At 40.9% G+C, this 20,260-nt stretch overlaps 2 protein-coding genes across 4 annotated transcripts in view; both read left to right on the forward strand.

Annotated features, from left to right (window-relative positions):
• Nucleotides 1-20,260, forward strand: part of LOC135335329 (uncharacterized) — a gene marked incomplete in the record, with an annotated part of 45,405 nt that overhangs the window by 12,218 nt on the left and 12,927 nt on the right.
• Nucleotides 4,344-20,257, forward strand: LOC135334561 (uncharacterized). 3 transcript variants are annotated; one of them, XM_064529787.1, is made up of 14 exons: nucleotides 4,344-5,038; nucleotides 5,575-5,897; nucleotides 10,380-10,592; nucleotides 11,853-11,954; nucleotides 12,873-12,974; nucleotides 13,849-13,950; nucleotides 14,610-14,672; nucleotides 15,601-15,762; nucleotides 16,195-17,440; nucleotides 17,583-18,495; nucleotides 18,916-19,159; nucleotides 19,421-19,468; nucleotides 19,570-19,905; nucleotides 20,084-20,257. In XM_064529787.1, the coding sequence occupies exons 1-14, from the start codon at nucleotides 5,016-5,018 to the stop codon at nucleotides 20,131-20,133; spliced, it is 3,927 nt and encodes a 1,308-aa protein (XP_064385857.1). In that variant the 5' UTR covers nucleotides 4,344-5,015; the 3' UTR covers nucleotides 20,134-20,257. The 3 variants fall into 3 exon arrangements, with proteins under 3 accessions (XP_064385857.1, XP_064385866.1, XP_064385874.1); XM_064529796.1 differs by lacking the exon at nucleotides 19,421-19,468 and having other exon boundaries at nucleotides 20,084-20,256; XM_064529804.1 differs by lacking the exons at nucleotides 4,344-5,038; nucleotides 5,575-5,897; nucleotides 10,380-10,592; nucleotides 11,853-11,954; nucleotides 12,873-12,974 and adding an exon at nucleotides 13,669-13,755 and having other exon boundaries at nucleotides 20,084-20,256.

The raw sequence follows: 20,260 nt of genomic DNA on the forward strand, positions 1-20,260 counted from the left end.
TAAACGCAGGAGCACATTACAGAACCTCGGGAATCGCATCTCGTGCAAGTTTTCAAAGCATGACCTTATATGCAAAACCACTAAGTGGTCCGCGGGCGAGTGCTAATTGAGCTGACGGTGCACTTTTACCCAGCACAGGTCAATAAAAGTGAAAAGCTACAGCTAGCTAGCTATATATAGGCCTGGTAGTAAGCTCTCTCTTCTAAGAACCCCAGTAAGACTCCCTACCGCAAAAACAAAATGCCTATATAGTATGTGTTAGTCTATGTCTAGCAAACTTTCTCTGTACGGTCTGTAATTTATGTGCACAGTACTTACACACTTTTCTTATAAGGCAATGCGGCGTTTAGGAAAGCACACGAGATGCGATTTCCGAACCCATGCACAGTTAGACGCTCCTTCTGTAATGTGCTCCTGGTAAACGTGATTCAAAGAAATTGGTTTAAGAACATACCTCCATACCTCCCCTCCACTCACTCCCCACAGTCTTGAGATGGCTATATTATACATGCAGACAGCTGCATGACATTCACTTCAATTAAAATGCAAACCTTATTAGAGAAAACGTAAATCAACCACTTAGCTACAGTGTACACAGTGGGACCAATAGGCTCTCCCCCAGACATTTTTGTATTTGAGATTGATTCTGCATGGTGAATTTGAGAAGCTCTTAATGAACATTTTGAAGTGCACCTAGAATATTCGATTAGTTTATACCTTGGTTGACAGTAGCTCTAAGTCTTCATCTCCACCATATTCTATATCTACAGTAGCACTCTGATGAGGACCAGCAGTACATGGAAATAGCTACTGTGATGTTTGCATGTGGCACAATAAACATGACCATAAATGTACAATTAGGAGAATCCTGTGGGATGTTACAGTAATCCCACAGTAATATTCCTAATTCAATTAGCTTATCTCAAACTCAATTAGCTACATTCAAACAGGGCGCTCCTTCTTCAGTCCTAAATGAACAGTTTGTTATAAAATGAAAGCACCGCAGGTGATGATGCCTCGGTGGAGGTGCCAAAGGCTGAAAGCTACATAACATAAAGCTATATACTAAGCTAGCATTTATACACACAATAATTTTACTGCATGCAAAATCCAGGGAAACTCAAAGAGTGCGTAATGATCGACGATGATTGTAAACGTGATTCAAAGAAATTGGTTTAAGAACATACCTCCCCTCCACTCACTCCCCACAGTCTTGAGATGGCTATATTATACATGCAGACAGCTGCATGACATTCACTTCAATTAAAATGCAAACCTTATTAGAGAAAACGTAAGTCAACCACTTAGCTACAGTGTACACAGTGGGACCAATAGGCTCTCCCCCAGACATTTTTGTATTTGAGATTGATTCTGCATAGTGAATTTGAGAAGCTCTTAAGGAACATTTTGAAGTGCACCTAGAATATTCGATTAGTTTATACCTTGGTTGACAGTAGCTCTAAGTCTTCATCTCCACCATATTCTATATCTACAGTAGCACTCTGATGAGGACCAGCAGTACATGGAAATAGCTACTGTGATGTTTGCATGTGGCACAATAAACATGACCATAAATGTACAATTAGGAGAATCCTGTGGGATGTTACAGTAATCCCACAGTAATATTCCTAATTCAATTAGCTTATCTCAAACTCAATTAGCTACATTCAAACAGGGCGCTCCTTCTTCAGTCCTAAATGAACAGTTTGTTATAAAATGAAAGCACCGCAGGTGATGATGCCTCGGTGGAGGTGCCAAAGGCTGAAAGCTACATAACATAAAGCTATATACTAAGCTAGCATTTATACACACAATAATTTTACTGCATGCAAAATCCAGGGAAACTCAAAGAGTGCGTAATGATCGACGATGATTGTAAACGTGATTCAAAGAAATTGGTTTAAGAACATACCTCCCCTCCACTCACTCCCCACAGTCTTGAGATGGCTATATTATACATGCAGACAGCTGCATGACATTCACTTCAATTAAAATGCAAACCTTATTAGAGAAAACGTAAGTCAACCACTTAGCTACAGTGTACACAGTGGGACCAATAGGCTCTCCCCCAGACATTTTTGTATTTGAGATTGATTCTGCATAGTGAATTTGAGAAGCTCTTAAGGAACATTTTGAAGTGCACCTAGAATATTCGATTAGTTTATACCTTGGTTGACAGTAGCTCTAAGTCTTCATCTCCACCATATTCTATATCTACAGTAGCACTCTGATGAGGACCAGCAGTACATGGAAATAGCTACTGTGATGTTTGCATGTGGCACAATAAACATGACCATAAATGTACAATTAGGAGAATCCTGTGGGATGTTACAGTAATCCCACAGTAATATTCCTAATTCAATTAGCTTATCTCAAACTCAATTAGCTACATTCAAACAGGGCGCTCCTTCTTCAGTCCTAAATGAACAGTTTGTTATAAAATGAAAGCACCGCAGGTGATGATGCCTCGGTGGAGGTGCCAAAGGCTGAAAGCTACATAACATAAAGCTATATACTAAGCTAGCATTTATACACACAATAATTTTATTGCATGCAAAATCCAGGGAACTTGAAAGCTCTCAATGACTAATAATACCCATATCATCACACCCTCACACAATACACACCCTCCCACACACAGGCACTGGGCGTACTACTGTTCAAGCTGTGCTTCATGGATACTCCATTTGGTGACAACCTCTAGCCATAGTTACAGCATTCTCTCCCTACACACAAGACTTGCACAACTTGAGAGGTGAGACCACACCCACACCCACACGCACACACATGCACCCTCCACACACACCCACCCCCACACCCTTCACACACTACAAACACACACACACCTCACAGACTGGCAGTCCATTTCCTACGGATGACTTTGGTAGCTCTTCATTTGACGGACATTCCTCTACCCCGCCCACTCATAATACTGCTGACAATGCAAGACGAGATTTGTTTGGAGAGAGTCCAAAGGTTACAACGACAATGACAACTGTAGATCAATTTGGAGCAGTTCCTTTTAGCTGAATATTTTTCCGTGTGTTTAGTATTATTTTTGTTGTTTTGTGTGTAGTAGGATCACATGACTAGACTATATTGACTGTGTGCATAATAATTATGGATTTTTATGTTCAGTGCTCATAATTATAAGCAATTGCAATTTTTTAAAGAACAAAATAATAATAAATTAGTATAGGTAAAAATAATCTCAAGTTTTCGTATAATTATCTCTCCATGTACACACATTTCCTCCATAAAACATTATGACGGTGTCCAACCTCCTCTGTGTATTTAGTCGCTTTCGAAAAAGGGGCGGAACTGAGACAAAGAAAGCTCCGGTCTGTCTATACCTGGAGTCACCAACTACCCAGCCCAGAGTACCCAGCCAGGGGAGTTGATAGGATGGAGCGACGTAGGAAGGGGCTGAGCTTTTTGTTGTACAATGCATGAATAAGCTACAACAAATCCAAAATTGTTTCCATGACAACCAGATAATTAAGGTGGTGGGTTTGTGGTGATTAATAAAACAGTTCCCAATTGTTATAGTGGGTAATCGGTTAGGGAGAAAAAAGGCCAACGGTTTCCGGCTAAGGTTCGGATCTTTGTCACAACATCTATAGATAGTTTGGCTATGTTTTGGCTATCTTATGAAAGATTCGATAAATATCTACACATCCTCGGCAGTGCTCAAAATTGCTAGTTTTTAGTGCCGTTTCGGTTAGGGAGAGATTTGAACAAAACATTACGGCTAAGGTCTACAAATTACACGGAAGTAAGCTTAAATTGTCTAACTTTTGATAAGAAAATTTTTTCCTTTAGTTCCAAAAATAATTAATGTTACGTACCTTTTTTACCATCACCCCCATTATCACCTAAAATTATTTCCCACTACAACAACTTTTAAGGAAATATTTTTGAATCATGTTGTAGCTTATTCTTTTACCTATACAATGGTATCAACACAATTTCTTAGAAATGTTCCAATCTTGAGATACATTTAAGTACAACTACTCATGCACCTATTTTTGTATATATAATTATCTAGCCTAGCCCAAAGCCGCAGCTATATATATGAATATCATTAGCGGTTATCACCCGCTGAATAATCATGACTATGTTATAGTGGTTATACAACCTTTTCACCTCACTTGAAATATACATTTTAAAAACAAAAAAAGAAATGTACCACTAATTGACCTCAGGTATGTACATATAGTAATAGTCAGAGATGGGCATGTTCATGAATGATTGATTGTGCAAGACCAAGTAATAATGGGGGAACCTGGCCGTACAAAATCCTATCATGAGGATCTGAGGTGGAGAATGGTACATGTATATATGGCAAAGGCTTGTCAATTGCTATACCATTAAGGAAGCAGTAGATAGATTGTTTGTTGCTGAAGCTACTGTTTGGAGGGTTGTTGATAGATTTCAACACACTGGAGATGTGTCTGCTAATAAAGCCAGCCCAAGGGAGCACTGTCTAGATGATCATGATAAACTGATCGTCATTGAGATGATTTGAAAAGCCGACTACCTGAAATTCAGATTACTGGTAGATCTACAAGTGCTGCCACATTATGCCGTGCACTTAAACGTCTATAGGATTCACTCTAAAGAAGGCTTAGATCTAGGTCTTGCACAATCTATCATTCATTAACAATTTGAAACTGTGAACATGCCCAGCTCTGACTATTACTATATGTACATACCTGAGGTCAATTAGTGGTACATTTCTTTTTTTGTTTTTAAAATGTGTATTTCAAGTGAGGTGAAAAAGGTTGTACACTTAGGGTATAACTGCCATATACCATGGCTGTGGTCAGACAGGTTGTATAAGTAGATCTAGTATAAACTACAACTGATCTATAGGCATAGTACAAATAACATTAATCCCCCTGGGAGATAGGTGAAGAGCTTATAGCTTGCATGGAGCCCCCTCCAAGGAAGCAGTATTGTTTACTGAGCCCGGTAGTCTATACAGTATAGCTAGCTATAAGCTTACTTCAATAATGGCTAGTGGACAAGACTCAGGGTGAGTGAACATGTATTATATAGACTTGAGTGCCACCTTGTGATTACATGGAGGGAGGATCCGATTCCATTACTGAGTCAGAGCTAGCTGGAATCAGCCTGCTCATTAGAATTGGAGCTCATCAATGGAAGCTTTGCATGTTGTGTTACTCTAGGTATAATGGACTTAGAACTGAGCATAATTTATAATATTATTATACCACCAGCGATGAGTACTTATAATTATAATCATGGATGATCAAGTACCGTATCGTCTAGTGGAAACTTCGTATGGTGGAAATGTTCATATATTTCGTATTGTAGAGCATCATACGAAAATTATAAATTAACTGCCGCATACGTTCAACGTTACTATCCTGAGCTGTACTAATATTTAAAATTTAAAATGCACCGCTAATATACGGTAAGTGCCTGTCTCAAATAAATGCCGGGTTATGGTTAATAGCTGAATAAAAAATACATATGTATAATTATAATCATTGTAACACTAGCTAGTTCATGGTAATTGTGTGATGTTCCCAACTATTGTACATGCAGTGTTCAAGAGCAGCTGGCCGTGGATCTGTGGGAGGCTGTAGACAATGAAGATGTCAGCAAAGTTAGGTCCCTGCTGGAACAGGGGGCCAACCCCAATCACCAGCTGTATTGGAGTAAGGAATGGAGTGACCAGTATAGACGCCCTCCAGTACATGAAGCATGCTTGAGGGGCTACCTGGAGATCACTAGAGCACTAGTTAGTGGTGGAGCTGATATTGAGAAAGGTGACGGAAGATTGGGCGAGCCTGCATTTCACTGTGCGTGTGAGGGAGGACACATGGAGACTGTGGTATACATGTCACAGGATGCGAAATGTCGTATTGGTAAGTGTGTGTCAGTCGCGTAGTGTTCATAGATAAAGGATTGAGCCCAACAAGAATGTTTTTATAGACTGTTTAATTTCATGATTATTATACAAAACATCATTTATTGATGTACATGTAGCTACGTAGTGTAATAATTAAGACATGTTTTCAAGTAATTTATTTCATTTGTACAGTGTATGATACTGCCATACATTTCTGTATTATTAGCGCTATATATTGGCCCGGGTCATGTAGCTAATCCTCGAAGCTATCTATAACTGCATAACTTTAATGCTACGTTGCTTCTAAACTTTTCAAGCTATTTTACGAATGTAAAATTAAAGCACATCAGAAATAGTGCATGGCCGCTATATTATATTCAAAAGAATGTCCAGGATAATTGTAAGTGTTTGATCATTATAAATTAAAGATAATTATATAGGCTCTCAACAATACCCAAATTTAACCATGGATAGAACAGTAAGAGGGATTGGAAACGAAAATGTTTGCGTGAAATACTCCGCGTTATAGGGTGTGGCTAAAACTACAAAGGATTATATTTATAGTCAACATGCTCATTACCTGTCTTAATTGCTGCCATACAATGTGCTGTATATAGAAATGGTGAAATTGATCACTTTTAATGTTGATTATTCTAAAAGGTAAAGAGAATCTAGCTCTAAAAGGTCGACTAAGCAAGGCAGCCACTATCACTAAACAAATAAATGCTATATATATATATATACACAGGAAAAATATCTAAATTTCCTATACTTTCAGGATAGTGCAAAATTTCCTGTAGACTTTCCTTTATGAATTTTACACATGTCCTGAACTTTTTCAGGAATAGTAAAGGAAACTGTACAGGAAACGTTGCACTATCCTTTGTAAGTAGGTTGCAGGACACTTGCAGGACACCTGCCATTTTTCAGGAAATGGGCAGATTTTAAGGGCTGCACTGTAGCAGCACTGTAGCAGGAAATTTAAATATTTTCCCTGTCATACAAGAAGGAATAGCCCTTACTATGAAGTCGTGGGCGGTCAAGGCCTGTGGTGTATACCAAAGCAGTTTGAAGAACTATACTGCAAACGTTTATGAACCAGTGGCGTAGGCAGGGGGTGGCAAAGGGGGAAATTTCCCCCCCTTTTTCTGGATCTCTACTACTCAGCTCAGGTTAGTGTAGCTGATTATCTTGCTGAGCACTCCCTTTCTTCCCAATCTTGCTGCAGTTAGCTAGCTAGTAGGCAAGCAAAACGATTTAGTCCCTAAACTGTGAGCTATTCTGGTCTAAATCTATAGATAGTTCTTGTTCTTTGCTAAGGCCAATGTTAATCAATGTCTTGTTTCTGGTTACCTCCCTCCTCAAATTTCACTGCCTCATCAAAAAACTCATTATTATGACATCACTCCATTATTTTCATTAGCCACACCTACTTGTGGGTGTGTCACATGATAAATAGCATAGATTGCAGCATAGATTAGGTAAGATTTTCCTTTTTCATATTTGTGGTTTTATTGTATATTTTAATTAACAGGAAATGGGGTTTTACAGGAAGTGATGTCACAATAATGAATAATGATAACCTCCCTCCCTCACTAGTGGTAAGGTGATTTCCAAACCAGAAACAAGACATTGACGAACACTGGCCTAAAAACTAGCTTCTTCTAAACATCAGGCCACACCCAACTAAATAGAGAAGTCAATTAAGATGTCATAATTAAGAGGCGTGGCTTCCGGTCAACATTTCGGCGCTGCGCGGCTGATAGGTTTTGCCCCCTCTTCCAAAAAATCCTGGCTACGCTCCTGTGAACAGTACAGCTTATCCGAAACTATCCTATATAGCACGTAGATACAAAATAACCAAGTCAAGCCATGTCCTTTGCTGTTTCGGCTTCACAGCAGGGAAAAGAGAAAAGTTGACATGGAGTATTTCAAGCTAAACTCAAAAACAGAGTAAAGACAACGGACTTAGAGCTTGTCAGTGGTGTAAACTTACTTCTGTAGAGTACCTCCCAGCTCCTGAGTGATCGCTATAGTGGATAAGAGAGCTAGAAACAGTTGAAATACAACCTGAGTACGGTAAAAACTAAAATATTCGCGAGCGCGAAATCATAACGCGGAGTGTTTCACCCGTTGACACATGCAGGGCGGCCTGGTCGTTTCCAATCCCTTTCCTGTTCTATGATTTAACACTATGTTTATACTGCTGTATTATTTGCAACATAACTTTATGCTACATCAAAGTGATCTAAAATAAGTTATAGTTATAACACGGGCACAAGATGTATGGCATATATTGTACTGAAGCACGAGGGCGTAAGCCCCGAGGGCTGAGTGCACGTGTTATAACTAGTTTATATCCCGAGGGCATAGCAATTAACATAACACTGTCTTAGTAACACAATATAAACTGCACAAAAAGATGACAAAGACAACTCTAGACACAGGTCCATCTCGATTTTCTCTCTTCTAGACGCCAGTATCTGCCGCGTATAAGATTGGCATGACCGATGAACGGCTTGACACAAAATTGTTGGAGTTCCAATGCTGACATGAAACCAGTACAGCTGCAAAACAGCCCCACCCCACTACTGCTGCAAAGAAACAGCCCCACCCCACTACTCAGTGTAACTGCTGCTCGAACAGTCTTCCACGGTACGATTGTGAGGTCTATCCTCGGCCTCACAACCAAGCCAAAGAAGCTCGCCTCTACACCGCTGCAAAACAGCTCAAGCCCAGCAAAAACAGCCGCTTCTATATAGTGCTATGGTGAAACAGAATTGACATGCATCACGAGGACTAGGTCTATAGGAACACAGAATCTTCCACAAAATGAACCTTGGACAATTTAAAAACTGCATGGTTGCAAAGAAACTCCAGCAGTGCTGAACATTCCTGCATGGCTGGACTTACTTTTGTTATTTCTCATGATATTATTTTAATTTAGTGCTGATCATATGATCACATGATCTCCAGCCAATCAGCTTATCTGAAAGTAGTCAGGTGACCATGGATTAAATAACTTAATCCACACTTAATTGTGCTTTTAAGTTGGTTTGTTAATGCACACTTTTTATCAAACAATCATAATACAAGCAGATTGAATCTGAATGTCCTCATAATTATTATAATAATACAAGCAGATTGAATACGTACACAATCAAAGCTGAAAAGTATTAGAAAGTTGAATGTCATTGTTTCGACTTGTTTCATGTGTAGTAAGTGTACCGAATTGCTGACTTGACCATAGCATCGCTTTTTCGTCTGGAAAAATAAGCTCAGCTTGCTTCGAAGATGTACCTGTACCTAAAGCCAGATCCATATCATCAAAGGTGCTTCGAATATCATAGCGTTCCAAAAGAGCAAACCAGATACTCATTGCCATATAGTTTGTGCACAAAGTTTCCCATCCAGTAAGCCAGATCAGCTGGAGGCATATCCAGTAGTGGGATCGGGACTGTTGGTCAGCAGGAGAAATAAGTCGAGAACGTGCCCAGTCAGTCCAGATAGCTTTAGATCGTATCTCCTTCTCCTTTGCATCAGTTACTGGATCTACAAACCCACTAAAACTTGCTATTACGTCTAGCTAGCTAGCTAGCCACCAGCAACTGATTTAAAATGTAGCTAGATCTAGCTGCTACGAGGCTAGAGCTCACGTGACAGCACTAAATCCTTTAGAACACACCTAGCCAAGTCACGTGTTTTAATGCTGGTGCACTCGGATGGCCTCTCGGTTACGTAATGCACTCGGCTGTGCCTCGAGCACCACGTTAACCTCGAGGCCATCCTCGGCACGCAGATTAAAACACTTAATCTTGGCTAGGTGTGTTCTAAATTGTCTGTCTAATGCCAGAGGGATGTTTTGCGGTTAGTGCATTATGACTTTCAGCAGTGTATTATATATGCTGCTTATTGCACTTGGCAACAACGTAGCAACGGGATATAAAGTTCAATGTTGTTTTTTTGTAATTCAATTAGCCACAAAAATGGTGATGACGTCATGCCACTTTTAGTAAAAGAACTGCAAATACGTCGTTGAAGATGCCAAGATCAAGCTTCAAAAACAAGGCTGGATGAACATCTCATAGCTAGGTACTAGTATCCTTGATGGGAAGAGTAGGAGTTATTGTATTCTTGAGGTACACAACATAGCCTACCTCTAGAGTGTATAGTTTTGGACATTTTGACTTCCCATCAAGGAAACATTATCATGACAACATGCTCTATCTTTTGAGGGCCTAAACAACTAGTCTTACCTTGTTTTAGTCCGCCGTGTTTGTTGCCAAAGATATTGTTTTTAGCAGCTAGCTAAGCAAATGTAGATAATGAATAAAATTAGTGCCTGACCCAGGCCTTAACAGTACAGATATGTACTCTTGCTATCCACTCCTTAATATCAATCCAACAGTTTGTCTTTGCTTTTGCCCAGTTCATTAGACACAGTCCTGTTAAATCAGATTCCGTGTAACTATTGTGTTTGACTGTGTGTAATGTACAGATGTGATGGATGATGAGGGACAGTCACCACTGGACAGAGCTCTGGCAGGTCTGTATGGGAATAAAGGTTGTGTGGATGTTTCACTCTACCTGATGAGCCGTGGCTGTGCATGTGGTGATGAGGACAAATCCAAGTTACTGTGTACATCATGTTACCATGGCAACCTGGGTGTGGTGAAGGAACTGATTGAACAATACAAAGTTGACCCCAATAGTGAGTGTGACAATCTATTGTGCTTTTAAATGGCCTCTTTAGTATGTGTTCACTACTTGGTGGAGGAAGGCCAACTGTGTTATATCAGTTTGAGTACGTACAACACTTGCGTGCCATATTAATGTGGTAGCATGCGTGTGGGACAAGCTGGATGTGATGAAACTAATTTTAGTCTAGTCTCACCTTCTCTCAGCCAGTAAGTGCTAATAATTTATATGGAATGTTATCAGTGACAATAACACCCGCCAGAAAATTCTAGACAATGGTTAGACTCCCCACAAAAACGTACTCTCATGATCATACCCATGCACACACGAAAACAGACCCTCGAGAAGATCATTGAGATCTATAGCTACCTGTGCACAAACTTGCGCGCACAAATTATACCTCCAAACGTCACACCACCCCCTAGTCTTGCAAGCCACGCCCTTAGGGTCTGAAGTTGTCCCAGCGGAATTTTACCTGTGGAATTTGCTATCAGTACGCCAATATGTGGGTGTAGTTTTAAGATATGAGTGCATGGGTGGACGATGACATTTCAGAAATCTACAATCTGATTGGTAGCGCCAACACTGACACAGAGAACAACTCCTTCTTTCTGTGAAGGGGCATATGGCTTGCAAGACTAGGGGGTGGTAGTGTAACGTTTTGGAGGTTATGATTTTGGTATTGTTTCTGGAGGTCTGTTTTGTGTGTGCGCAGGTATGATTTCCTCGAGGGTAATGAATTGTGTGCATGGGTGTATTTTCTCTGTTTAACTTTTGGGTACGATTTTCTGGAGGGTATGTTTTTGTGAGGGTCTGATTCTGCAACTTCAGTGTCCTTTTTGCAGTGTCAGCATATTTAGGTTAGCATTTTCTGGTGGGTATTATTGTCACTGATAAAATTCCATACTAATAATCTTGTTTCTACGATATCACAGCTCTAAACTGTGTACAGTATAATAGTATGGTACAATCATGACCCCAAATCATGTAAAACCATGTCCCACTAGAATTTCTATACCTATTCAAACTTGGTACACTAATAGAGAAAGACACACTATTCCCGGCTTGCTTACAATTCTCAGAGTCTACTAACATAATTATGTCACCCAGCTAGTGTAATTATACTGACCATTTAAAATACTTGTTTCTATATCAGTTGTAGAATGCATGGTATGGGCTTAACATGGAATACTGCAAACCACTCTACGTATGTTGTTATTCGGTGTGTGTTGTGTGTATATACATGTCATCACTTTACTGAGGTCACACACAGATGCGAGGGACAAGTACAACCTAACACCACTGCACAGGGCTTGTCTGGGAGGATGTATACAAGTAGTACAGTACCTAGTGGAGGAACTCCAGGTTGATGTTGGTAAGTGATTGATTACACAATCAAATTGGCTTCTCATTTCCCCCAATCCTAGACAGTGAGTATAACCATAGATTGAATAGGGAGAGCTAGGGATTGGAAATGGGTAGCGTCACGTGACATTTTACATTGAATTTGCAGCATGGCAACAGAGAGCCTTTGATGTCGATCTGTGTTACGGTTGCTCAACACGCGGGAAACAATGTTTCACGTCACTACAAGATATTCAGAGCCCCCTTAAAACGTCATTCTCATGCCCCCTAATGGTGAGCATCAGTTGGAAAAGAAAAAATACATTTTTGACTTTCGTGAAGATAGCTAGAGGTACAAAACGTTCTTTGGCACGCTCTTTATGTACCTAGAATGCTGCTAGCTAATGGTGAGTATCAGTTGCAATGCATTTTTGACTTTTGTGAAGATAGCTACATAGATAGGTACAAAACGTTCTTTGTCACGCTATGGCATCTTTTTTCTAATAATTATAGCTAAGACTGTGAAACTCATCGGTGTACTGTGTCCCATATGGTCTCAAGTGTCAGTTGGAAGTGCAAGTTTTAGTACACAATTAATGTAGTATAATGTAGCAGACAGTCAAGGTACTATCTAGCCTAAACGTTAGATACGTAGCCTCAATTACACCCCGGCGTAATACGGATGTAACTTACCTCCGTTTCCAATCCATCTCCCTATTCAATCTATGCTATAACTGCATGTGTACACTAATAACAACATACCATGCAGACATAGCTACATTTTCATATAGCGCTTTAGAAATCCCATACCTAATTTCCAGGTGTATCAAGCTCAAACTTGCATGGGTTCTATACCAATACAAACTATTTCTATTGTATAGGCATGTTTTATTTTTCCGCAATTCTGAGTCTATAGTTTGTATATTGAGGTGTCACCACATGCATACAGATGTGAGGAACAGGAACAACCAAACACCACTGCACTGTGCTTGTATGGGAGGAAGTGTACAAGTAGTGAAGTGCTTAGTTGAGGAGGGAAAGTGTGATGTTGGTGAGTCATTTCTGTAGTGGGTACTGTTTCATTAGATCCTCTGATTGGAAATGTAGACAACCCGTGAATATATTAATGTGGTTCAATGTGCATGTAATGAATGCAATCAGTGTATACCTGCAGTTGTATCGTCATGCAGCCATATGCAACTGTAATACAATACACTGTTGGACTGTTGGTACTAGCCTCTAGCCTTGATCCCAGGCCGCTCTTCCTCGAAGAGATGGCCTGTATTCGACTGTCTGCGCATGTGCTAACCATTAGCCTGATACCGGATAACAACGTGTATGCTCAGTAAACAATGACGTCGCAACGAACGGAAGTGGATTGACGGAAGTATAGATCAAAAGTTCAATTGAAGGTTTCTAGCCCATCTGAGAAAGAGCTGATAGCTACCCGTAGCCTGCTATGCTACTGCAACAGTGTAGATGACAATCGTCTGAACGGAGTGAAAGCTGACAATAGCCTAATGGACAGGCCACGCCCATCTAATACTAACTTTGGTGAAATGTACTATACTATACTGCTACTGACTCTATCAGAAAGAAAATAGCTGTACATATATTATAGCTGTACAACAAAACTACAGCTCTGTCTCTAGCTAGCTAGCTAGCTAGCTATAATAGCTAAATAGCTCTGTGTATGACTTTCAATACTTGTCAGGATATTTTCGTGATAAATTGATATTTTACAGGAACAAATATCCAATAATGTTGCGTGTGCGCAAGCAGTCAGTAGCAGACCTTCTCTTCAGGGGAGGCCAGTGAAGGAGGCTATGTTGGTATACATGATAATAAAATAATGTAGGCATCCTGTACTCAGTACGTATCACTCGTCAGTACTACTACAAGATCTCTGTCCCTCACCTGTCCAGATTTGATTAATGATGATGGCATGACTCCTCTTGACTGGGCAGTACAGAGTGATCGCACTGAAGTTGTTGAATATCTCCGGAAACCCTCCACTCCTGAACCAGGTATGTGTCACTAGAAATCCCATACCTAATCAGTTCTACACACAGTGGTGCATCGAGCTCAACCAATACAGCAAGCCATGCCATTTCCATTGATACCTTGAATATTTTTGTAGGACAATTGGTTGTGGTACAATTATAAGTTTTGTAGACCAATAATACCTGATGTAGAATGTGGAATGTTAGACAAGCTATAGCCATGAGTTCATAAAGATGTGTATCCAACTGCCACGCACATTCCGTTCTACTTCTTGGCCTATAAATACATCACTATCACTTGTAGTTCTGTAAACTGTTAAGTAATCAGCACAACAGTGTGTGTGTGTGTGTGTGTGCGTGTGTGTGTGTGTGCGTGTGTGTGTGTGCGCGTGTGTGTGTGTGTGTGTGTGTGTGTGTGTGTGTGTGCGTGTGTGTGTGTGCGCGTGTGTGTGTGTGTGTGTGTGTGTGTGCGTGTGTGTGTGTGCGCGTGTGTGTGTGTGTGTGTGTGTGTGTGTGTGTGTGTGTGTGTGTGTGTGTGTGTGTGTGTGTGTGTGTGTGTGTGTGTGTGTGTGTGCGTGCGTGCGTGCGTGTGTGTCTCTACACTGTTACGTAGATCGGAGAGTTTTCAGAAACTCTATTGTATACTATATGTGTTACGTACATGACATACTGTACACCCTCAGATACTCCAAATGGTTCCAAACAACTTCCTTCAACTTCTTCAGTGGTTGACCAAACCTCATCAAGTGAGTAATACCAGGGCATACAGTGCATGGGGAGGAAAGTGGATCACTCCCCAAGGGATATCCCCCTGGCCCACTTTAATTTCCCCCACTCACTAATGCACTTATCAATGCAAATCCCCACGTACCCCCCCCCCTCCCGGGATAGGGTGGGGATTTAACACTGGGGAGTTGCAAACCCCCCTCTCCAGGGGGGTAGTTTTCAGTACAAATGCACTACTAAAGCACTACAAATACCCCTCCCCCAACCCACGGGATTTTACACAGTCACAAAGAATAAACAACATATAGCACATAATTATGGAGTACACTCTGTAAGTCTGTGGTTCTGCTTCAACTCAGTTCAATGAAACCACTGCTCCAGCAATCACAAGTGATTCAGCTTTCTATACAGGCTGTTTGTTCCTTCCAAAGAGCTACACATGCCAGTGGGAGGTTATAAAAAAGAACTAAAAGTTAAAATTATAGTATACTGACTTGTGGCGTATACAAACTTACAAAAGCCCCACCCCAGGGGAAGCAATTTTAATACGAATGACTTACAAATCCCCACCCTATCCCGGGAGGGGGGGTGGTGGTGGGGGTTTGCATTGATAGGTGCATAACCTCTATAATAATGTGCAGTCAATTACTACAGTCATAGTTGTGTGACTGAGTATGCAAAGACAACGTATATAAAGCCACCCAGAATTCACCTCAGGGGAACACCTAATTAACAAATATTGTCCGGGCCGGGGCACATGTCCTATTTCCCCGTATATTGTTCATTATAACATTTTTATTGAATGTGATTCTGATTGTCTTGGAGTGTTATAGCTGAAGTCACGTATATCATGTTATCACTATAGCCAGCCAATAATGCAAATGTGCCAGTACGTATTCATTTGTTAATTATTATCAGCTGTGTCAACATTGCTGGTTGTGTTTGCAGGCACTCCATTGACTGAGGAAGACTCTGATGCTCTAGAAAAGCTGCTCCTAGACAACAAAATCTTTTTGACTGGTGACAGAAGATATGAGACAGTTGTCCATCACCTTCGTGAGCTCGGACACAGGGAACTAGCTGCCAACCTCAGAGTGAACCTCGACAAAGGTGGGTATAGTAGTTAGTAAGAGCTGTGGGTAGTAGTAGATGGGTTGCTGTATTGAAGTTATACTCACCTGTGTTGAATACCGTATAGCGGGTATACTCGATGGTATAAGCTTTCGTGGAATGGCCGTTAGAAAGGTTTTTGCGGATTTAATTTTTGTGACATGCATTGTGTGCAGCAATATTAAATTTGTGGGTATAAATTAATGATATTTGTTGAATAGCACGAGGGCATAACGTAACCGGACTTATAGCCGTGGTTATAACGAGTTCATTTTTTGAAGACAACATGATATTCATACCTAATTTGATACCACAATAACTTGCGAATGCAGTATCTTATAAAAGGGATGCAGTTAATTAATAGGTTGGTGGTGTACAATATCAATAGCATAACGTGTTTGAGTGTACAGTTTGCTCTTTTTTATAATGCAGTGATTGGAGAGCAAAAGCGATATCTGAAGAAATTGGACGATCTGATGACTGACAAAGAGACTATCTCCATGCAGTACCTCCGCCTCCTTTTTATCGGGCCACCATCCGTGGGGAAAACAACAACTCTTAGCCGTTTGCTGAAAGATATCGAAAATATCAGTTCTTCTGGTGACAAGGCAAACCTACACAGTACGCTACTTACCAATTGCCATCAAGTGGTCGCCTACATGAACAAAGATGCCACAGAATGGGTTTGTTCCAAAGACGTAGAAGAGGAAGCAAAGATCCTCTTTGACTACATGTACAGTAGCAAGATCGATGAAGTCCCAAGTGCCCTAACTGAGAAAAAGACAAAAACTGTCCCCGAAAGCGAAAAGCACACTAACGTCACCAAACCACCTTCTCCGGAAAAGCCTCGGTGTAAACCTCAAAAAGAAACACACACTGAAAGACGAGAGGATACTTACCAACAGAACAGGCTCATACCCATCAAGGCTCGACTGCAAAAACTGATAAAGAACGGAAACTACTCCGAAATGGCCAAATGTCTTGGCAACACCTTGCTAAACATCAATGATGTTGGAGGACAACCTGCCTTCCTAGAAATGCTACCAGCCCTATGCAATGGTCCTGCCATGTATCTAGTGTTCTTGGATCTGAGCAAGGAACTTGACAAGCCCTACGATATTCCCTTCAGTCGTGACAACACAGTCATTACTCCATACAAAGCTGTTCACACAGTGGAAGCCACAGTCTCTCAAATCCTCTCAGCAGTTGCCAGTATCCATCACGTCTCTCGAGAAGATACCAAGTACAAAACGACCTTCAAATTAAGCGAGAAGTTTGAAAAGTTCCAACAAGTTCGTCCGGTAGCAGCTTTGATCGGTACTCACGTGGACAAGTTAGAGAATCCAAAAGAGAAAATCAAACAAGTCAACGATGCTCTGAAAGCAACCACTCAAAAGTTTACCGAGATCCTTGTATCACCTCCGCCAGACTCTGAATCTTCATTTTTTGCCGTGGACAACTTTATTGGAACTGAACAGTCTGACATCGCCCCGATTCGTGATTTCTTGAGCGACGTTTTCACCTGTCACTTCAAGGATGCATCTCTGCCCATCAAACCGAAATGGCTCCTACTTGGCACACTACTGCGGATGGAGTACTCAATCGTGTCGATGGAAGACTGTCTGGAAATAGGGAGATTGTTGGAAATGGATGAAGAAGACACCAAATTCTGTCTTTGGTAAGCTCAAAATTATTCTACTCCCTCCAATGCATAATAATCATTAGGTCCAAGTATTATGTATAGTTGACTAATACATTTGTACATGTGTCTATATTCTAGTCGTCCTTCCCTCCCTCCCCCCCCCCCCACACACACACAGGTACCTACAAAAAATTGGATCCATACTCCATTACGGGAATGTACCCAATGATATCGATGGCTGGCTAAGCAACCACCTGTTTTGCAGCCCTGAAGTGATCTTCACTAGCATCAGCCAACTGATCCTTGCTGCTTTACGCATCCTCCATTCTGAAGGCCACGTCACTGAGTTTGAGAGAGCAGAATTGGTCAAGATGGGGCAGTTTTCGCTGGAGGCCATTATCAAGTACTGTAATGGTCCCGATGTTACAAAGATGCTCAAGGAAGGAGATATTATCCCAGCCAAGCATCTCATCATACTGCTGCAATATCTCAACCTACTCTCCGAAATTGTCCACAAAGATGCCAATGATCCAAAGATCACTCGAATCACGTACCTCATGCCGGCTATCTTAGACTGTGCTTCACAAAAGGAGCTGACCAACCCACCTCCACCAGATACCAACAACCCAGAACCACTCCACATCACATTCAGCTTTGGTTACGTACCAACAGGAGTCTTCTGTGGACTCATCACTCAACTAGTTTCTCAAGGCCCTCATGGAGTTCTCGGATTGACGTGGGAATTGGTGGAAGATGGCATCAAACGAAATTGTGTATCGTTTTCTGTTGATGATGTTCATACGGTTACACTACTCTCTCACGAAAAGAGCTACGAAATTCGAATCTCTCGAGACGACCCTGACACATCTCTTCATGACCTCTGTGGATATGTGTTGTCAGCAATCCTCTACACTCTCAAATGCCTGTTCCAACATCTGGTTATGCATATTGCATTCCAATGTCCCTCTTCTACTGAACGCAGCATCAACCATCTCTGTGCTCTCTCTAGGAAATCACGAATCAGGTTTATCTGTGAGGTTTCCAAGAAAGCAGTTAGTCTCAAATCAGAACAGCAAGTCTGGCTGGGGAAGGTATGTATGTGTGTTTGGAAAGGGGGTAGTAAGCACAAGGTTAACTGGGTTGGATGGAACCTCGCCCGCTGAAGCATAAAATTGACTCAAACAGAATGCACATTTGATTTTAATGAAGGATATTCAATTCACAGTTTTATTTAATTTCATTATAGTAACAATTATAGTTTTTCCGGTATTCAGAGGAGCACCAATGTATATACACTCAGCAGATCTAAGTAAATAATTATATGCCAGTGTGTGTGTGTGTGTGTGTGTGTGTGTGTGTGTGTGTGTGTGTGTGTGTGTGTGTGTGTGTACGTTAGCTATTGTAATCTGCTCTGTTAGTAACACATACATCAAGCCTTCGTTTGTTATTGGCTTAGTTCTACTGTTTATTTTTTACTTTTTTGTCTCGCCCATGCCTACATACATGTACAGCACGTGTGTCTAGGAAGCAGGACGGAACTAGAGGTGCTAAAGTTTGCTGAGGATGGTTTCTTTTTCCACTGGAGCAAAGAGGGCTCTAGACGTCAGATCAAGACAACTGACGATCAGCCAAACACTGTGAGCTTCCCGAGTGTGAGAGAGGAGGACTTTGGTCACTACCAGTGTGAGGTGAAGGATGCAGTTGCTGGGAAAGTGCTCCTCACTCTCTACACAGCTCTCTACAAAGACGAGTCAAGTCAGTTATCTAACTATTTAATCATTTTAATTATCATGACTATCCAATTATTGGCCTAGTGTTTGTAAGTCTTACATAACCAATGTACACAGTGTTTACTATTCTCTGCCCTATACAATCACAACAGAACTTTTACAACTGCATAGCCAGTCTTTGAAGTTTTTACAGGCATCGGCTTCAATCCTAAATGATTATAGTCTTAATTGACCTTAACATCGTGTGTCTCTAGTGCATGACTGTTTAGTCATATCCTCTTCACAGGTAATGCAGTGACTCCACTAGCCACTCCACACACAACCACTCAGTCAGGTAGCAGATACTGTGCATTGGTTTTATTGTGAATTTGGTCAATTCTAATTATTATTTATAGGAAATGGTGTAACTTGACAATGTATGTTTCATCTGTACAGCTCATGAGATGACAGCGACTGCAGCTCAGTTGAGTCATGAGTGCTCAGATGAAGCTCTTCTCCAGTTGTCTACCAAGATTGCTGGATACCACAAATACAAGCACAGGCTGGGCCTCAGTCGTGCTGACATAGACGAAATCGATAATGATCCGAGAGACTTTTACAGTACCCAAGGAAGATTTTACACTGCTCTACTGAAGTGGAAGAGTAAAAATATCGATTTTAATAATCCATCAAATTCAACAGCTACTTACGGTCAATTAGTGGAGATTGCTGCAAAGATTGAGGACGGAGAGGCAGTTCGCAGCATTCACAAGGCCTGTGTGGAGCATACCAGTGAGTTACCTAGTGAATCATTACTTTGATCATTAACTTTGTGAGCTTTCTCGTCAGTTGTGCCATGCAATAGTGAATTGTACTGAGTACAGCAATACATAATGTCAACTGGTATTGTATATTAACTGTCAGTATGCACTTGTTGCTGACTCTTGTGTCTCCCTCCCTCCTCATGCAGGACTGGAGGTCATGGATCAGTCAAGACCATCATACACTACCAACACTTAGACACTTAGGACAATGGCCTGGATTTACTATAAGTATACGCTCTCGTTCATTTAATAATCTTTATTACCACTATGAAATTTTCACTGCAGTAACTGTTATTAAACATTGATGATGGTCACCCTAGTTT

Source organism: Halichondria panicea, chromosome 1 (assembly GCF_963675165.1).
Source record: "Halichondria panicea chromosome 1, odHalPani1.1, whole genome shotgun sequence".
NCBI classification, from domain to species: domain Eukaryota; kingdom Metazoa; phylum Porifera; class Demospongiae; order Suberitida; family Halichondriidae; genus Halichondria; species Halichondria panicea.

Bases quoted from the DNA above. Each gene is read 5' to 3' on its own strand.
- LOC135334561 (XM_064529787.1), top strand. From the start codon at position 5,016: ATGGCTAGTGGACAAGACTCAGG. The intron at 10,593-11,852 runs GTGAGTGTGACA...GGTCACACACAG, and splicing joins ATACAAAGTTGACCCCAATA to ATGCGAGGGACAAGTACAAC. The intron at 19,469-19,569 runs GTAGCAGATACT...TCATCTGTACAG, and splicing joins ACACACAACCACTCAGTCAG to CTCATGAGATGACAGCGACT.